At 40.0% G+C, this 15,090-nt stretch overlaps 1 protein-coding gene across 2 annotated transcripts in view; it reads right to left on the bottom strand.

The window, feature by feature from the left end:
* The window catches only part of WASHC5 (WASH complex subunit 5), a 58,918-nt gene that overhangs the window by 39,087 nt on the left and 4,741 nt on the right, over positions 1–15,090 (bottom strand). For both annotated transcript variants that reach the window (XM_032873546.1, XM_032873547.1), the window contains exons 2-9: positions 13,897–14,206; positions 13,286–13,431; positions 12,215–12,299; positions 11,512–11,612; positions 9,310–9,502; positions 8,086–8,238; positions 4,376–4,489; positions 2,248–2,419 (exon numbers count right to left, since the gene is read on the bottom strand). In XM_032873546.1, coding sequence (XP_032729437.1) covers positions 2,248–2,419; positions 4,376–4,489; positions 8,086–8,238; positions 9,310–9,502; positions 11,512–11,612; positions 12,215–12,299; positions 13,286–13,431; positions 13,897–14,082 — 1,150 coding nt within the window. In that variant the 5' untranslated portion in view covers positions 14,083–14,206. The remainder of the gene's footprint in view (positions 1–2,247; positions 2,420–4,375; positions 4,490–8,085; positions 8,239–9,309; positions 9,503–11,511; positions 11,613–12,214; positions 12,300–13,285; positions 13,432–13,896; positions 14,207–15,090) is intronic.

Genomic DNA, 15,090 nt, shown 5'->3' with positions numbered 1-15,090 from the left:
AAAAAAAAAAAAGAAGCAGTTACTTTCCCCACACATGACTCACCATCAGAGAGGTAAATCATTTGTTTCTGGTAAATGATGACCTTACGCAATCAGGTCAGACAACTGCCAGGCACAAAAATGGAAAACAGATGTGCCTGAAGATAAATGCACAGAATAGTGTTTGTGTCCCTGCAAGGGTGCAAATCCGGGAGACTCCCTGGGTCCCGGACTGGAGTCTTGGAGGTCAGGCACGGTCGTGGGGAAGACAACAAAGGAGGCTGAGTCACTGGAAACCCACTGTTGGTTTTACGATAGAATATAACAAGGACCCGAGTTGTTTACGTGCTTGAGCATGTAAGACTGGTAAAGAAGATTCAATACTGAGTCATTATAGCAAAATCCTCAAATTCGAACTGGAGTTTATATAAAAAAGAAATGTGACTAACACCAGATCCATTATATGATTCAGTGTCAGCCATGGTATTCGTGCTGTGAGTAAACTGTAAACTGGAGAGAGATGAAGGCAAAAGAGTAAAATGGAAAAAAACCAAAAAACAAAAAAGTGGAAAGCAGCACTTTTGAGAAAGGTTTTGGAGCTGGAGATATCTAGTGCGAAGAGAGAAGGCTGAGGAGAAAGTCCACGTATTTTCAGAGGTACAAAGGATGAAGAAATCCACCTGCTATCTTCACTGCTGACCACTCCCAGGACGTGGAGCCAGATGGGAGCTGGAGGGAACAACATCTTTCCTGGGAGGTTTGGGCTACGGGTGGCTGTGTTACCATGGGAGGCTGCAGAATCATGGGCAGGATTTTTAGAGACACAGCCTCATCCCAAAGCACAACCGCTGAAAGCACTGCCTGTCTCAGGGTTACTCTCAAGCGAAGTTTGTTGATGAAAAAAAAAAAACAGCAGGAGGCTTTACAGGGCTGCTGAATGACACGCCTGAGAGCGGGAAGCGCATGCGCTCCAGGTGAGTGAGATCGTTAGTTATTTTACATCAATCCAGACTTTACTAAGTACGAGGAATTGTGTCAGCTCTCAACTAGTCAGGTTAGTCCAATCTACTTATTTTTCCATTAAACTAGGGTTTTTGTTTTGTTTTGTTTTGTTTTTTAAGTCAAAGTCACGGACCCTGTGGAAGCATTTCCTACAATCTGTGAAGCACCTGAACTTGAAGGCCCATAGTGTCTCCAAGAGGACTATGGACCAGAAAAGGTTAAGACCCAGTCTACCTTTATTAGGCACTCTGGTTTAGCCTGTTCATCAACTCTGTGGGTCCATGTTTTTCTGTACTTCCCAAAGTATACATTCTTCTCTATCATTTCTCCAGTCTAGAACTTCTTACTTCAAAATCCAAGGTTGGGGGTGGGGGTTGGGCAGTCTGCTCCTATATCCTGTGTGGATCCTTTCCCGACCACCTTGACTTCTCTATGCCAACAAGCAACATTTCTCTCCTGCTCTGGACTCAAATCCCAAACCCCACCATGTGTTTTGCACATCTGGCCCTTACTTACTAGATTAGCTCTTGTATTAGTTTCCTGCAATCACTACAAAGTTAATGGCTTAAGAAGACAAAAATGTATTCTCTTACAGTCCCAGAGATGAGAAATCTGAAATGGGTCTTGGGTAAAATCAAGGAGTCAAGAGATCTGTGCTCCTTCTGGAGGCTCTGGGGGAAATCCTGTTTTCTTTCCTTTTTCTGCATTTGAGGCCACCTGTATTCCTTGGCTCGAGGCGCCATTCCACCTTTAAAACCAGCAATGGCCTGCTGAGCCTTTTCATGATGCCGCCTCGAGTTCTGACTCTTCTGCTTTCCTCTTGCCCATTCAAGGACTCTTGTGTAGATTACCCTGGACCCATTGGGATAATCCCAGATAATTGAACCTGACAAAGGGACTATTCAGGTGGGCTGTTACCTAGTCCAAGTAGACACAAAAATGACTAACTTAAAAAGCAACTTGATTCTCAGGGTGCCTGGGTGAGGCACTCAGTTGGCTGAGTGTCTAATTCCTGGTTTTAGCTCAGGTCATGATGTCATGGGTCGTGAGATCGAGCCCCTGTCAGGCTCTGTGTTCAAGGGGGAGTCTGCTGGAGAGTCTCTCTCTCTCTTCTTCTCCTTCTTCCCCTCCCCCGCATGCTCTCCCTCCCTAAAATAAAAAAAATTCTCTCCCAAAGGCTAAACCATTTTTGCAACATGGAGCATATCTTAATTCTGAAGGCCTTTTTGTGCAGCCACGCGGATGGGCACACCTTTTGCACATTACCTGAGTCGGCCGTGTGCAGCATCAGCCATCGGATGGCAACATTGCAGTCTCTCAGGCAGTTCAGAAGCCTCGGGATATTGTCCAGAACCATCTCCTCCCTTAAATAACCTTCTTTCAGGAACTGCTGGACTTGAGCGTGCACTCTTTCACTGACAGTGGCGTATCTGCTTGACTTTGTAAAATGAAAAACAAAACAACTCGACTTACATTTTCAAAAAGAGAAAATGCTTTTCCTCGAAAACAAATCACATGCAAACGAACCCCTGGACAAATAATCACATTTCTATAGGAGATGAGTAACATACAGACCATAGTTGGTAAGGCTTCAAGACAAGTGGTTTATTGAACATTTCTGAAGAGGACGTTGGACTCAGAACCAAGAGAATCCTAAATCTTACCTCCGGCTATGATAAGATACTGGTGTGACTTTGGATTGAACCTCTCCCTCCTGGTTTCTGCAAATGTCAACTGGAGAATCAGGAACAAGTGGTTCTGGGGGCCCCTTCTATCCTTAACTTGGATGGAAAAGAAACATAAAGGCAGTAGCTCAACTGCCTATTCTTCCCATAATTACTGACCAAGAAGGCAGAGCAGAAACTTCTACAGGAGAAGAGACTTCTACAGGCGGATGAAAGCACAACGAAAATACACTTCAGCAGATGAAAAGTGAATTTTCAAACCAGCCTTTTGGAAATCTGGTCATTCTGCTTTCCCCGAAGCAAGAGTGAAATGTTCAACATCATTAGCCTAGTCGGGTTAGTTTCAAACTATCACCAGGTGCTTCGTTGGAGGACTCTGAATATCTTCTTAAAACGGCACCAAGGAGAAAATGCAATTTTGGAAAGTAATTTTAGGGATGAAAAATTAATGCTCTGATACCAGTAAGTATTGGAAGCACTGCTTTCTCTACCACATTTCCAGGAGATATGCCAACGTTGAAATTATTTTGTGCATTATTGATGGGATTCAATTTACTTGAATAAAACATGCTGACATTCTTTGAGTCAATATCATTTTAACTGTGCTGGAAACTCAAAACTCAGCCCAGGCTGAGGAAGTTAACTGTTTAGAGACGTTAACTGTTTAGAAATGTCAAGGATACAAAGAGATTTTTATTGCTCTGTTTACTTAGGAATTTCCTTCTGCCTTATGTTCTTTTAAATTTTTAAAATTAATTATTTATTTAAAATCAATTAATTAACATATAATGTATTATTAGTTTCAGAGGTAGAGTTCAGCGAGCCATCAGTCTTATATAATTTAACACCTAGTGCTCATTACATCACATGTCCTCCTTAATGTCCATCACCCTGTTACAGATGAATGGATAAAGATGTGAGATAGATGTACACACACACACACACACACACAGATATACAATGGGATACTACTCAACCATCAAAAACATGAAATCTTGCCATGTGCAATGACGTGGATGGAACTAGAGGGCATTATGCTAAGTGAAATTAAGTCAATCAGAGAAAAACAGTTATCATGAGGTCTCACTCATATGTGGAATTTAAGAAACAAAACAGGATCACAGGGGAAGGGAGGGAAAAATAAGACAAAATCCCAGAGGGATTTAAGCGAATAAATCATAGAAAACAAACTGAGGGTAACTGCCTTGTGTTCTCATCAAAGAGACAGAATATAACCATTTAAACTTTAAGGAGATGAAATGTGTCTAGTTTTGTTGCTTCTTTGACACATCAGAGAGGACAAATTTAAATTACAGTGATAGGACATATTGTGTACATTTAGTTACCATCCTCAATATTCATTCTACTAATGAAAATTTAAAACTCCAGCTACTGGTGAAAGCCGTTCTGTCCACAGGGACACAGACTTTAGCAAGAATAAGCAAAGCCAATTGGGGTCATGTGACATACTGATTTGTCTTAGGATGTTGAATCTTGAACCTAAGTCTCCCACTTACATATACTATGCAAGTTAAAAATCTATAATTACCTATTTTATTAGGATGTACAAAATTCCCCTTTTGTTGATCACTGCACTTAAAATGTCTATGTGGACATTTGCCAAATGTCCTTGAGAACTCTCCTCCTTTCCTACCCCAGAGTGGGCTTGCAGCTGTTACGAGAATCCCTCTGCACTGGCCAGCACCTACCTGTTCTCTGACGTTTGAAAGGTCCAGGGTATTGTTTAAAGCAGTTTTTGCAGCTTTATACGGTTCCCAAGCATCTGCTAGATTAACCGTGATCCCCATGTAAATACTAATTACCTGCAAGAGGACACATTCATCCAGTATATTAAACACTTGCTCACTTGGAGGCCAAGTTACAGAAGACACTGCCTACTCCTTCCAGTTCAAACTCCACTGCAGTGGAAACCCACGATTTGCCAAATAGAAAGTAAGCGTTCGGTCTTAGCGACACTTTGGAACAAGGGCGACAAGAGCTACTCATGGGAAAATGACTAAATCAAGGTTGACAGAAAAGCAGACTAGAGCAGTGGTCTCCTCAAATGTTTTCACGTCTGCCTTTATGCAACTAAAACTTACTGAAAACTCCAAAAGTCCAAAGGACTTTTTTTTTTTTTAATGGGGTTGTATCTGTTGATACTTATCATATTATATATTACAGCTGAGACACTTCAAAAACTATTTAATTCACTTCAAATAACAAGAAACCCACTACATGCTAACATAAAATGTTTTTCATTAAAAAACAAAACCAAAAATGACTAAAGGTTTCCCAAGAAGTTTTGTGAAAGGGTGGCGTCGCTTTTCCATTTCTTCGAGTCTCTAACGTCCAGCCTAACTGAGGATGGCCGGACTCACACTCAGCTCTCTCGGTCAGGGTCCTGAGGTGACTCTCTCGGGGCCTCTGGAAATGCAGAGTGCACTTGGGAAAGGATGAGAGGAGAAGGCTCGGACCACTGTGGTGTTATCACAAACACGGTTTCACCTCACTGAGCCCTGGAACGAGCCTGGAGGACTCCTAGGGCTCCCCAGTTCATGTGAGAATCTCTCGACTAAAGGAAACAAAGCATTATTTTTGCGGTTCCTAACTCACCTACTTCAGTCTGTATAAATTGGGATTGTCGCTTCAAATTTTGCTAAAAGTTGCCAGAGAAATCCTGTGGTCCTGGGGATCCTCTCTTTTTGGTGGGAGTGGCTAAGCAGGGAGGTTGGATCCCCAGTTTCATTTCTTTAACAGTCACAGCTCATTGCACTTCCTTTTTCTTCTTGAGTCAGATTTGGTATATATATATTTTTAAGAAAATTTTCTATTTCTTCAGAGTTTTCAAATATATTGGCAAAAAGTTGTTTAGAAGTTTTCTTATACTTTTAAAAGCTCTTTATTTTATCTTAGGTTTGTTTTTTCAATCTTAAAATATTTAAACTTGTCTTCTCTCTCTCTTTCTTCCTCTCTGGTCAGTCTCACTAAGTATCTATTTTATTACTCTTCCAAAAAACCAGCCTTTGTTGAATTGATCATCTCTCTTTCCCTTCTTGTCAATACACTGCTGCTCATATGCTTATTGACTTCTGTTCACTCGACCTACTCTAGTTTCTTAAAGCTCAATATCTAGTTCATTTATTTTTTTCTAGTTTTATTTTTAAGTCATCTCTACACCCAATGTGGGACTTGAACCCATAACCCTAAGATCAAGGATCACATGCTGCACTGACTAAGTCAGCAAGGTACCCCTCTAACTCATTCATTTTTAATTGTTCTTATTTTTAAAATAAACATATTTAAGGTTTCATTTATTTAAGTTACCCTGAAGAATAGTTTTAGTCATTCCCACGAGCCTCGCTTTGTAGTTATTTTGATGTTGGTGATTCTACATATTTCTTCTTTGACATTGAGATTTCCTCTTCTGTTTTTTTTAAAGATTTTATTTATTTGTCAGAGAGAGAGCACACACAAGCACAGGTAGCGACAGGCAGAGTGAGAAGCAGGCTCCCCACTGAGCAAGGAGCAGACTGTGATTAGTATCCCAGGATCCCAGGACCCTAAGATCATGACCTGAGCCTAAGACAAACCCTCAACCGACTGAGCCACCCAGGCATCCTACTGTGATTTCCTCTTGAACACAAAAGTTATTTGGGAGTATATGTTTTTTTCAAACACTTAAAAATACCTTTTAAGCAATGGCTTCTAATGTAATCATGCTACAATAAGAGAATACAGTCCGTAGACTAAAATTGTTTTTTTAAACTCCATTCACTTTGTTATCTGATATTTCCTAACTTTCATACATATCCTTTCAAATATACACAAAACATCTATTATGGATTTTTGAAAGAGCAGGATTATATAGAGAAAGAAACACTAAAATTTCCCATCATGATTATGGTTTCATCAATTTTTACATGTTATTTTACTTTTGCTTTATATATTTTGAGTATTTAACTGGGTGTGAATTTAAACATTGACCTTGGATTATTCTTTTTAAAATCATATATGATCCCTCTTTATTTCTATTAGTGTTTTTCATTAAAATTCTCTATGGTGTGATATTAATATTTTCTTACTGGCTTTTCATTGGTTGGCATTTGCCTGGAATCTCTCTCTTAATTCTTTAAAAAAAAAATCATTTTTTTGAGAGACAGCAGGGGGAGGGGCTGAGGGAGACAGAGAGAGGACTTCATGCTGAGTGTGGAGCTCCATGCAGGGCCTAATCTCACGACCCTGAGATCATGACTGAGCTGAAACCAAGAGTTAGACGCTTAACTGACTGAGCCACCCAGGTGTCCCAATTCCTTTAGTGTGCTGGGTGTTTTTTAGGAGTGTATCTTATTAGCATCATAAAACTGGATTTTGACCTTCCTTAACTGTGAAAGTATTTCTGTTTCTGATTACAGCACTATGGTCAAAACTCTTAATTAAGCTTAGGCAAATGAACCCAGATTATTAGAGTTTTCCTCTGGGTTGCTCAGCCGCTAGCTCACGAGCGTGATGTGTTCGTGGAGAGGAGGCATCATCTCACTGTGGGCTGTTCTCCCTACAGCTCCGTAATCACAGTCTGCCATTTAATGGCCAGTAACAAGTGAAATACCATCTGCCACCTGAGAACACGATCCAATTCACTGTACTTTATTAAAACCTCTGTGTACAAGGAGAACATCTCCTCTACACGGAGTATGTTTTTTTTTTTTTAAGATTTTATTTATTTATTTGACAGAGAGAGATCACAAGTAGGCAGAGAGGCAGGCAGAGAGAGAGGAGGAAGCAGGCTCCCTGCTGAGCAGAGATCCCGATGCGGGACTCGATCCCAGGACCCTGAGATCATGACCCGAGCTGAAGGCAGCGGCTTAACCCACTGAGCCACCCAGGCGCCCTACACGGAGTATGTTAAGTCAACTTTATTCTTTTAAGAATGAATATTTTTGGGTGAGACAGTGTCTAGAAAGTCATAAACACATCCCTGCAGTAATATAAACCCCATCAATATTAGCTTATAGGTAGATGAAACTTACTATTAAAGTAAAATTCCTATTCATAAAATAACATTGATTTATAAGCTTAGAGTCATGAAATAGAAAAGAATAAAGAAATACTTATGAAACAGTTACAATCTCAGCAACTAAAACAAGATACATTTGAATACATGGTTTTACCTTGACGATATCATTTTAAGAAAAAAAAACAAAAACTGTGGGTTCTTCAGGAAGTTTTACTGACTTATTCCTTCATGTTATGATTTCTAAGATTCTCAACATACCTATAGTAATTTTAGCTAAGTGACTGTATGTCTCATTATTTACAACATTACGACCTCTTTTGGCTAAAGGCCAAAAGAACAGAAAATCGGTTCCCTAACAAGGTTATTACAGAGGAAAAGAATAAGACTGATAGTAATACTTGCCCAATTATCTGGAAAGTATTTGTCCACAATCTCTCTCATCTTTGCCTGGTGCGTGTGAAGAATGGAAGGTTCGAAGTAGAGGATCACGTACAGCATGGCGGCTTGAGTCGCCAAGGCCGTGCTGCGGTGCTCGGGCAAAGGGTATGCGGAGACCTGTGAAGCACACAACCCCCCAAAGAAGTAGCAGTTGGTGACGTCTGAATTCATGCGTATGCCAGGTAAGCGACCAGGTTCCAGGATGGCCGTCTCCCAACAGGGGGGCCCTGGGCCCTGGGAGCAATTCTTAGAGGGCAGGACTGCGAGGGATACCGTGTAACCAGGGCCTGCCTTCTTACTGCTAATCTTCCTTCCCACCCCTCACTCTACTGCAATTTGAAGTCTTTTCCTCAAAAAAACAAAAAACAAAAAAACACACCCCCCTGTGACCCTCTCCTCTCTCATACTCTCTCTCTCTGAAATAAATAAATAAAATCTAAAAAAAGAAAAAAAAAAAGGTTTTACTTTGAAGTAATCTCTACACCCCATGTGGGGCTTAACTCACAACCCTGAGGTCAAGAGTTGCATGCTGTACCATCTGAGCCAGCCAGGTGACTCTAAAATTACATTTTCTTCAGGAAAATGAAGTCAAACGATAATTTTCTTTGGTATCCTCTTAAGTGAATGATACACATACTCGGGAGAAGTGAGGCAAATTCCAAATGCTACAGGTCTTCAGAGCTCTGTGCAGGCTGTCTTCTTGCCTGGACCTGCCCTCGTGCCTCCTTCGCCACCCACAGTAATCTGGCTGCCCCTGTTGTATGCTGTATGGTCCCTTCTACTTCCCCTAAGCTAATACCTTACTTTGCTATAATTCCTTTAGTTATCCATCTTCTTCCTTCAGCTACAAGCTCGTTATGGGCAGGGACCATGGCCTGCCTTCATCAGCAATGGATGCCAGCAGCCAGCTTGTAATACACACTCAATAACTCTTTCTTGAATGAATGACTGCCAAGAATGCATCTTTTTTCCAAATACAGATCAAATGCCATCTTCCCCCTGAAATCTCTAATTCTGCCCAAATTATTGTCCCCCTTTTCTTTACCGTCCCATAGTACAGCTCCCAAAATTTGAAATTTTTTAGCTGCTTTTATTCTTTTGAGGAAGAAGGAAGGGAAGGAGTGATTTGAGGAGGAAAGCAAAATCCATCTTTGAAACTACTAAGATCTTGATAGATTTAATGCCCACCTGGTTATAAATATCATCAGATCTCAGTCGGCCAATGACCATACTGATGAAGGCTTCATTGATAGGCACTCTCTGGAAATAACTCTCAGGGTAGTTGGGTGGTCTTTTGGCTCCTGGTTGACTGGAATAACCTGTACTTCGGAGCAGCTTACAAATATCATCCATATTTGAATCAGCAGAAGAGCGAGCAGCACTGAGCCATGTTCACAGTGGGAAATAAAGGGCCAAACGGCACATATTAGAAACTCAAAAGCCAAAGAGAAAAGCGGAATTTCATTATAACCTGCTTACGTAGTTTCAGATAAGATTTTTGGTCCATTTCTGTCCCTAAGAGTCACAATTACATTTTCAAAAAGCCTGTTACAGCACATACGTAAAATGGGTTCTTATACATATATATAGTTAGTTCTATGTTAAAGTCCACAACCCCTTTTCTAAAATCTGGATTTGCTTCAGATTACAGCATTTTCCAAATATAAGAAGTTAGCAGGGCATATATGATATGATACTCTACCGGGTCTCAACTGGCATTACACGATCAGCACATTAGTATTTCTGCAGTAAGATTTATGAACAGTCACGCAAGTGAGATCAATGAGGACTACTGATAGCCTTGGGTCTGCTCTGCTCAGGTTTTGACTCCAGATGATTTCAGGTTGGATCAGTTTTGCTGCCAAAGGAGTCACTATGTGCATGTGTGTGTGTGTGTACACACGCATGTATTTTTTTCAGAGCTCTTTGGATTTCAGAGTCGCAGATAAAGAACATGAACCAGCACCCACATTTTGTAAGTTAGAAAATAGTTTTAAAAGATGATGTCAACTTAGAGTGGGGCATGCAATAACTGGTTCTTTCTTGGCAAGGTGCACCTTCTACAGAGATTAGTCAAAACATCGCTGATTTTCAGGGGGGTGTGGAGTAGTAATCCCTCAGAGACCCAAAGAATCTAAGTCTTGAAGATGACCTATTTGATGTAAGAATCTCCTTCCCCACAACTCTGCCTTACAACTGTTCGGTGTCATTTCAGTAATGGATCCGTACATTCTAATGAATTAGCTGTTGTACCCAAACAGACAAAGCTGGATTGTCAGAGCTGGGCTTGATAAACAAACTTTTTTTTTCTTTCACTTCTTCTTGATGTTATTTACTGCTTCTGTTTTTCCATGTACTTTGGGAAATATGGGCAAGGCCACTCCAAGTTTATTTTAAAAAACATGGATATTAAAGCAGCTTGTGGTCAAACTGCTGTGAATGAATCACGCTCTCCTCACATATGCAGGAAGCCAAAGCAAACAGGGTAGTTGAGTAGCCTGAGGGGAATGTCAGGCTGAGGCGGTGGCAATCCCAGCTGCTGCTGAAAATGCGATGTCTCTAACGATCCCTCTCTGTTGAGGATCTGCCCCTTTGCCCTATTTATTTTACCTTAATTTCTACATTTAAGAATGTTCACTCTAGTCCGTGCCATCTTTTAACTCAGGTTCCTGATTCCTGCTTATCATCTGTTTCTTCCCTGAATCGTGACTATTTTTAACATTGACCTTGAATCCAAGTTTTGACTCATTAATTTAACAAACTGAAACCTGCATGGTAAATACTGGAATAACAGAGCTTTGAGGTGGCTTTTGATTTAAAGACCCAACTTCTTGACGTCGCGGCTGGATACAAACATACAGAACATATGACTGTGATACGTGCTGTTGTTTCTGTTACTGTGTGTGTGTATAAATTCACTTCCTAACCTGGAGTGATACCTTTTCAAAGTCATGAACCTAAAAATGACAACAGAAAACATACTCGTTTCCCTATATCTGCCCAGGAGTAATATTTAAAAACTTAAAAAAAAAAAAAAAGGTATTCATTAGACTTCCAAAATTCCCAAATTTATCTATCTTTAAGGTAAAAAAAAAACTTCAGATTCCTTTTTATTTTTTTTTAAACTGAGGTACCATCATTGACATGATAATCTATATATCTCTAATAATATACAGTATTTAGCTCTTTTATATGTAATATATAGATTATGTGACATATAGTCTATTATTATGATGATGTAAAATATAGAGCAATCATCACAGTTCTACACTATGTTCAGAACATTCTAGATCATATTGCTGCTGTTCCCAGTACAAGTAGTATGGAAACCTTCAGTGCATTTTACCAATAGCAAAGCTTTGGGAGGATGCAGTCCTAGCCCCAGGATACCTGTATCGATAGTAAGACACCAGCATTCTCTCTCTGACTTCTCCTTCAATCTTTTGGTCGATGACCAGCAGCATAACTCCATATAAGTACAGTGCTTCACACTACGAAGACAGGAAGAAGATGGCCAAACTCACAGGAGTATACATTCTTATGGAATAAGGTTGATGAGGGTTAATTAAAAAGAATCACTTTGTTCCCTTTCCTCCTGAAAGCTTTATATTACAGGGAGAATGCAGGTTTCCCCAAAGGGTTCTCACCGTCTGTACAGAATGGGCTTTGAAAAGTGTGTGTGAAATAAATTTTAATTCGCAGTGATTACCTTTCAGGTGGCCTACTTTAGATATTTGGCTAGGGACCCCAAAGGGAGTCCCTCTAAATCCTTTACATATTTAACAAACATTTTTTTAAATGATTATTATGTACTACTTTCTAAAGCCAGATGTCTGAGATGAGAAAGAGAAAGAAGATAAGACTGTTACACTGAGGAAGTTCATAACCTCCACGTGAGTTCTACTCACTTGTAATTCTGTTAGGTCTGCTATGTTCTAAGTTCAGATACTGTTGACTGGAAGAAGATAACTGTCAGTTTATTTTGCTTCTCTTTAAAGAAGGGTACTTTGCATGTCTTTGGGACTTAAGGGAAAAAAGTGACGCTAAGCTGGACATTCTCGACTTTCTATTTCAAATGGTTACTATTACTTACTAGAAGTTGTTTTCCATCTTCATTGAGAAGCACAGTTTCTAAAGTTTGCTGAATATAAACACCTTCATTGAGATCATCTAGATATCTAGAAATGAAACCCCAGAGCAAGTTATTCACTCTAATGAAAACTTGAACACCTTTGAAGAAGGAATGTAAAGATTTTTTAAACGATGAGGCAAGATACCAGGCCTCCTGGCCTTCAAATAGTCTGTGGCCCTTCGTGCTCTTAAGAATGAACTTGTGAGCTGGAACTCATAGTCATTTCGGGCCACAGGCTGCTAACACTGGCTACTCTGAGTAGTCCCTAGTCTTTATTTATGAATTACAAATATCTTAGGAGTCACGCTATAAAAACATGGAATGGTTAGTTTAAAAGCTGATGAGTAGTGAATTCTTAAGGGCTGAAACGAAGAGAATACTGTGTAGTTAGGGATAAGAAGGAAGTTATGGTTACCAAACCTATAAAAATAAGTTCCTTTCTCTCCACTTTTCATATATAAGATATTAAAATTTGGTCATAAACTACAGGATTGAAAGCTACATGACTTAATACAGGAAACAGTTTGATGGTTGCCAGAAGGGAAAGGAATGGGTGGGGGCACGGGCAAAGTGGGTGAGAGGAGTGGGAGGTAGGGCTTCTAGTTAGGGAATGAGTAAGTCGTGGGGGTGAATAGTACAGCACAGGGAGTGCAGCAATGGTAGTGTGAGGCGCTGCATGGGGACAGAGAGTAGCTACACTTGCGGGGAGCAGAGCAAACAGAGTTATCCAATCACTGGGCTGTACTACGGATACTAATGAAACATTGTGTGTCAACTATATGTCAATGAAAATAAAGAAAGCAAGCTGTATGACAGCACAAAGCACAATTATTATACTACTTCACAAGAGCAGGAAAAGCACGATAAAACTCTAAAATACTTCAGATGACCAGTGCCACAGGAAGGAAAGACAATTATGTATATGGGGGAGGTGGGAAGAGGGTATGATGACTGAGAAAGATGCCCATTTTCTAGCATGTCCCTTTCCCACTCTTTACTATCAGAATAAGCTATTGCTGAAGTAATCAATACCTGTTTAAGTCTACAATATATTTATGCACACTTTGAAATGCTAAATAAAATCTGGTCACAATTTCTATGTTGTTTTCACGAAATTCTTCATCTAAATCCTGTAGCTCTGGCTTAGCTTCCAGCTTGCTTTCCCATAATTCTGGACCCTGAGAAGAAAAACACATTTATGTGAAATGGCAATAAAAGCATACTTGTGGGTAAAATTTCTAAATAGCCTTTTAAAAATGTGCTCTTCTGCCTTCAAAGGGATATCGAAAATTGAAAGCAGAGCAACAGAAAGTAATGAAGAAAACAGAAGCCTAGATGCAAAATCCTTTGAAAGAAATGAACTTGAACTGTAACCACGATTCGCATGCTTTTAAGTGTGGGGTACTTGGTTGTGAAGTACATTATACCAAAGTTATCTTTTTAAAAGTTTGATTATATTAGGGCTTCCACACGATGCATTTATATTATTTTCCAGTTAGTTTGCTGATATTAAATTTGGTTTAAAAGCTTTCCTCATTAACTCTTTCTCCATAATTACTTTACCTTTCAGTATCTCATGGTTCCCAGGGAAAGCATGCTTTTATAGACAATATGGTGGTAAAAATGCTATGGAGGAAGATTACCTTAAAATAGCTGAAATCAAATATGATATCTCCATATTTCTGTTGATCGGCTCGGTCTCTGTATCTGAACACAGCAGGAATAAACTCAGAAAGCCTCAAAAGTTCAGCAATGATGGCATTGCCACAGGAAACAATCCTGAGGATTGCCTGGCCACAGAGGTTGTTCTCAGCTAGAAAGTCCAACATGGTGGGGAGGATGTACTCTATTCAGGGCCTGGCTGGTAGGAATGTTTCACGGGCTCAGAGCTGGGGTCTGTAAATCACGAGATGAATCCAGGTCTGTTGACAATTGGCTGCTCCATTAAAAAACCTGTATCCCAAAAGAAAAGTATAAAAATCTCTATTTGTAAAGGGAGTGCGTGTAACATATCCATAAGATTTTCCTCCCTAACCCACTTAAGAAAAATTAAAACAAACAAGAGGGGCGCCTGGGTGACTCAGTCAGGTAAGTGTCTGCCTTCAGCTCAAGTCATGATGCCAGGGTCCTGGGACTGAGCCCCACATCGGGCTCCCTGCTCAGCAGGGAGTCTGCTTTTCCTTCTCCCTTCCCTCTCCCCCACCCTCAGCTCATGCTCTCTCTCTCAAATAATCTTTAAAACAAAACAAAAAAAAGAATGAGTTCCAATATGAGGGGAGGGCATTTATCCTCCACTCTTCTACTTTTCCATGTTGAGGGACTTTGCTCAATGTACACTCAGCCTCTTTCTTGATCCCTTATCCACTTCTCCCCATGAGAAAAGACCTGATGAAGCTGATCCCTGAGCTTGAGAGGACCCACTGAGCATTTGTGCTACCAATGTGCCCTAAACTGGGCACTGATTATTAAGTTCTCCTTGCAGGAGTTGTTCTACCTTTGCTAACACTTGTTTTACTTTTGGAAAAAGAGAAATATGTCTTCAAATCCACCAGAATTAGGCAAGAGAACAACTTTTAAAAATGTTTTTCTCATGTCAGGTAGAGGAGGCCATTGTTATCATAGCTAACACATGCCCGAGAAATACTACTGAGTGACTTTAAAGTAAGGGCAAATATTTTGGGCTAAGCTGTGGAAAAGTTTTGATTAGAAAGGTATCTTGGAATGGTACCATTAAAACTTATGAAAGTAAGTTTCACATGTAACAAAATTTAGGGTAAAATATATCCTAATTCAAGGAACAAACCAAGAATGAGTCAAAAGTTGATTTCACCAAATTG

The sequence above is a fragment of the Lontra canadensis genome, unplaced genomic scaffold (assembly GCF_010015895.1).
Source record: "Lontra canadensis isolate GAN:19392208 unplaced genomic scaffold, GSC_riverotter_1.0 scaffold49, whole genome shotgun sequence".
Taxonomy (NCBI): domain Eukaryota; kingdom Metazoa; phylum Chordata; class Mammalia; order Carnivora; family Mustelidae; genus Lontra; species Lontra canadensis.
Note: the sequence above shows the minus strand (reverse complement) of the source record. Positions and strands in the feature narration are given on the sequence as shown.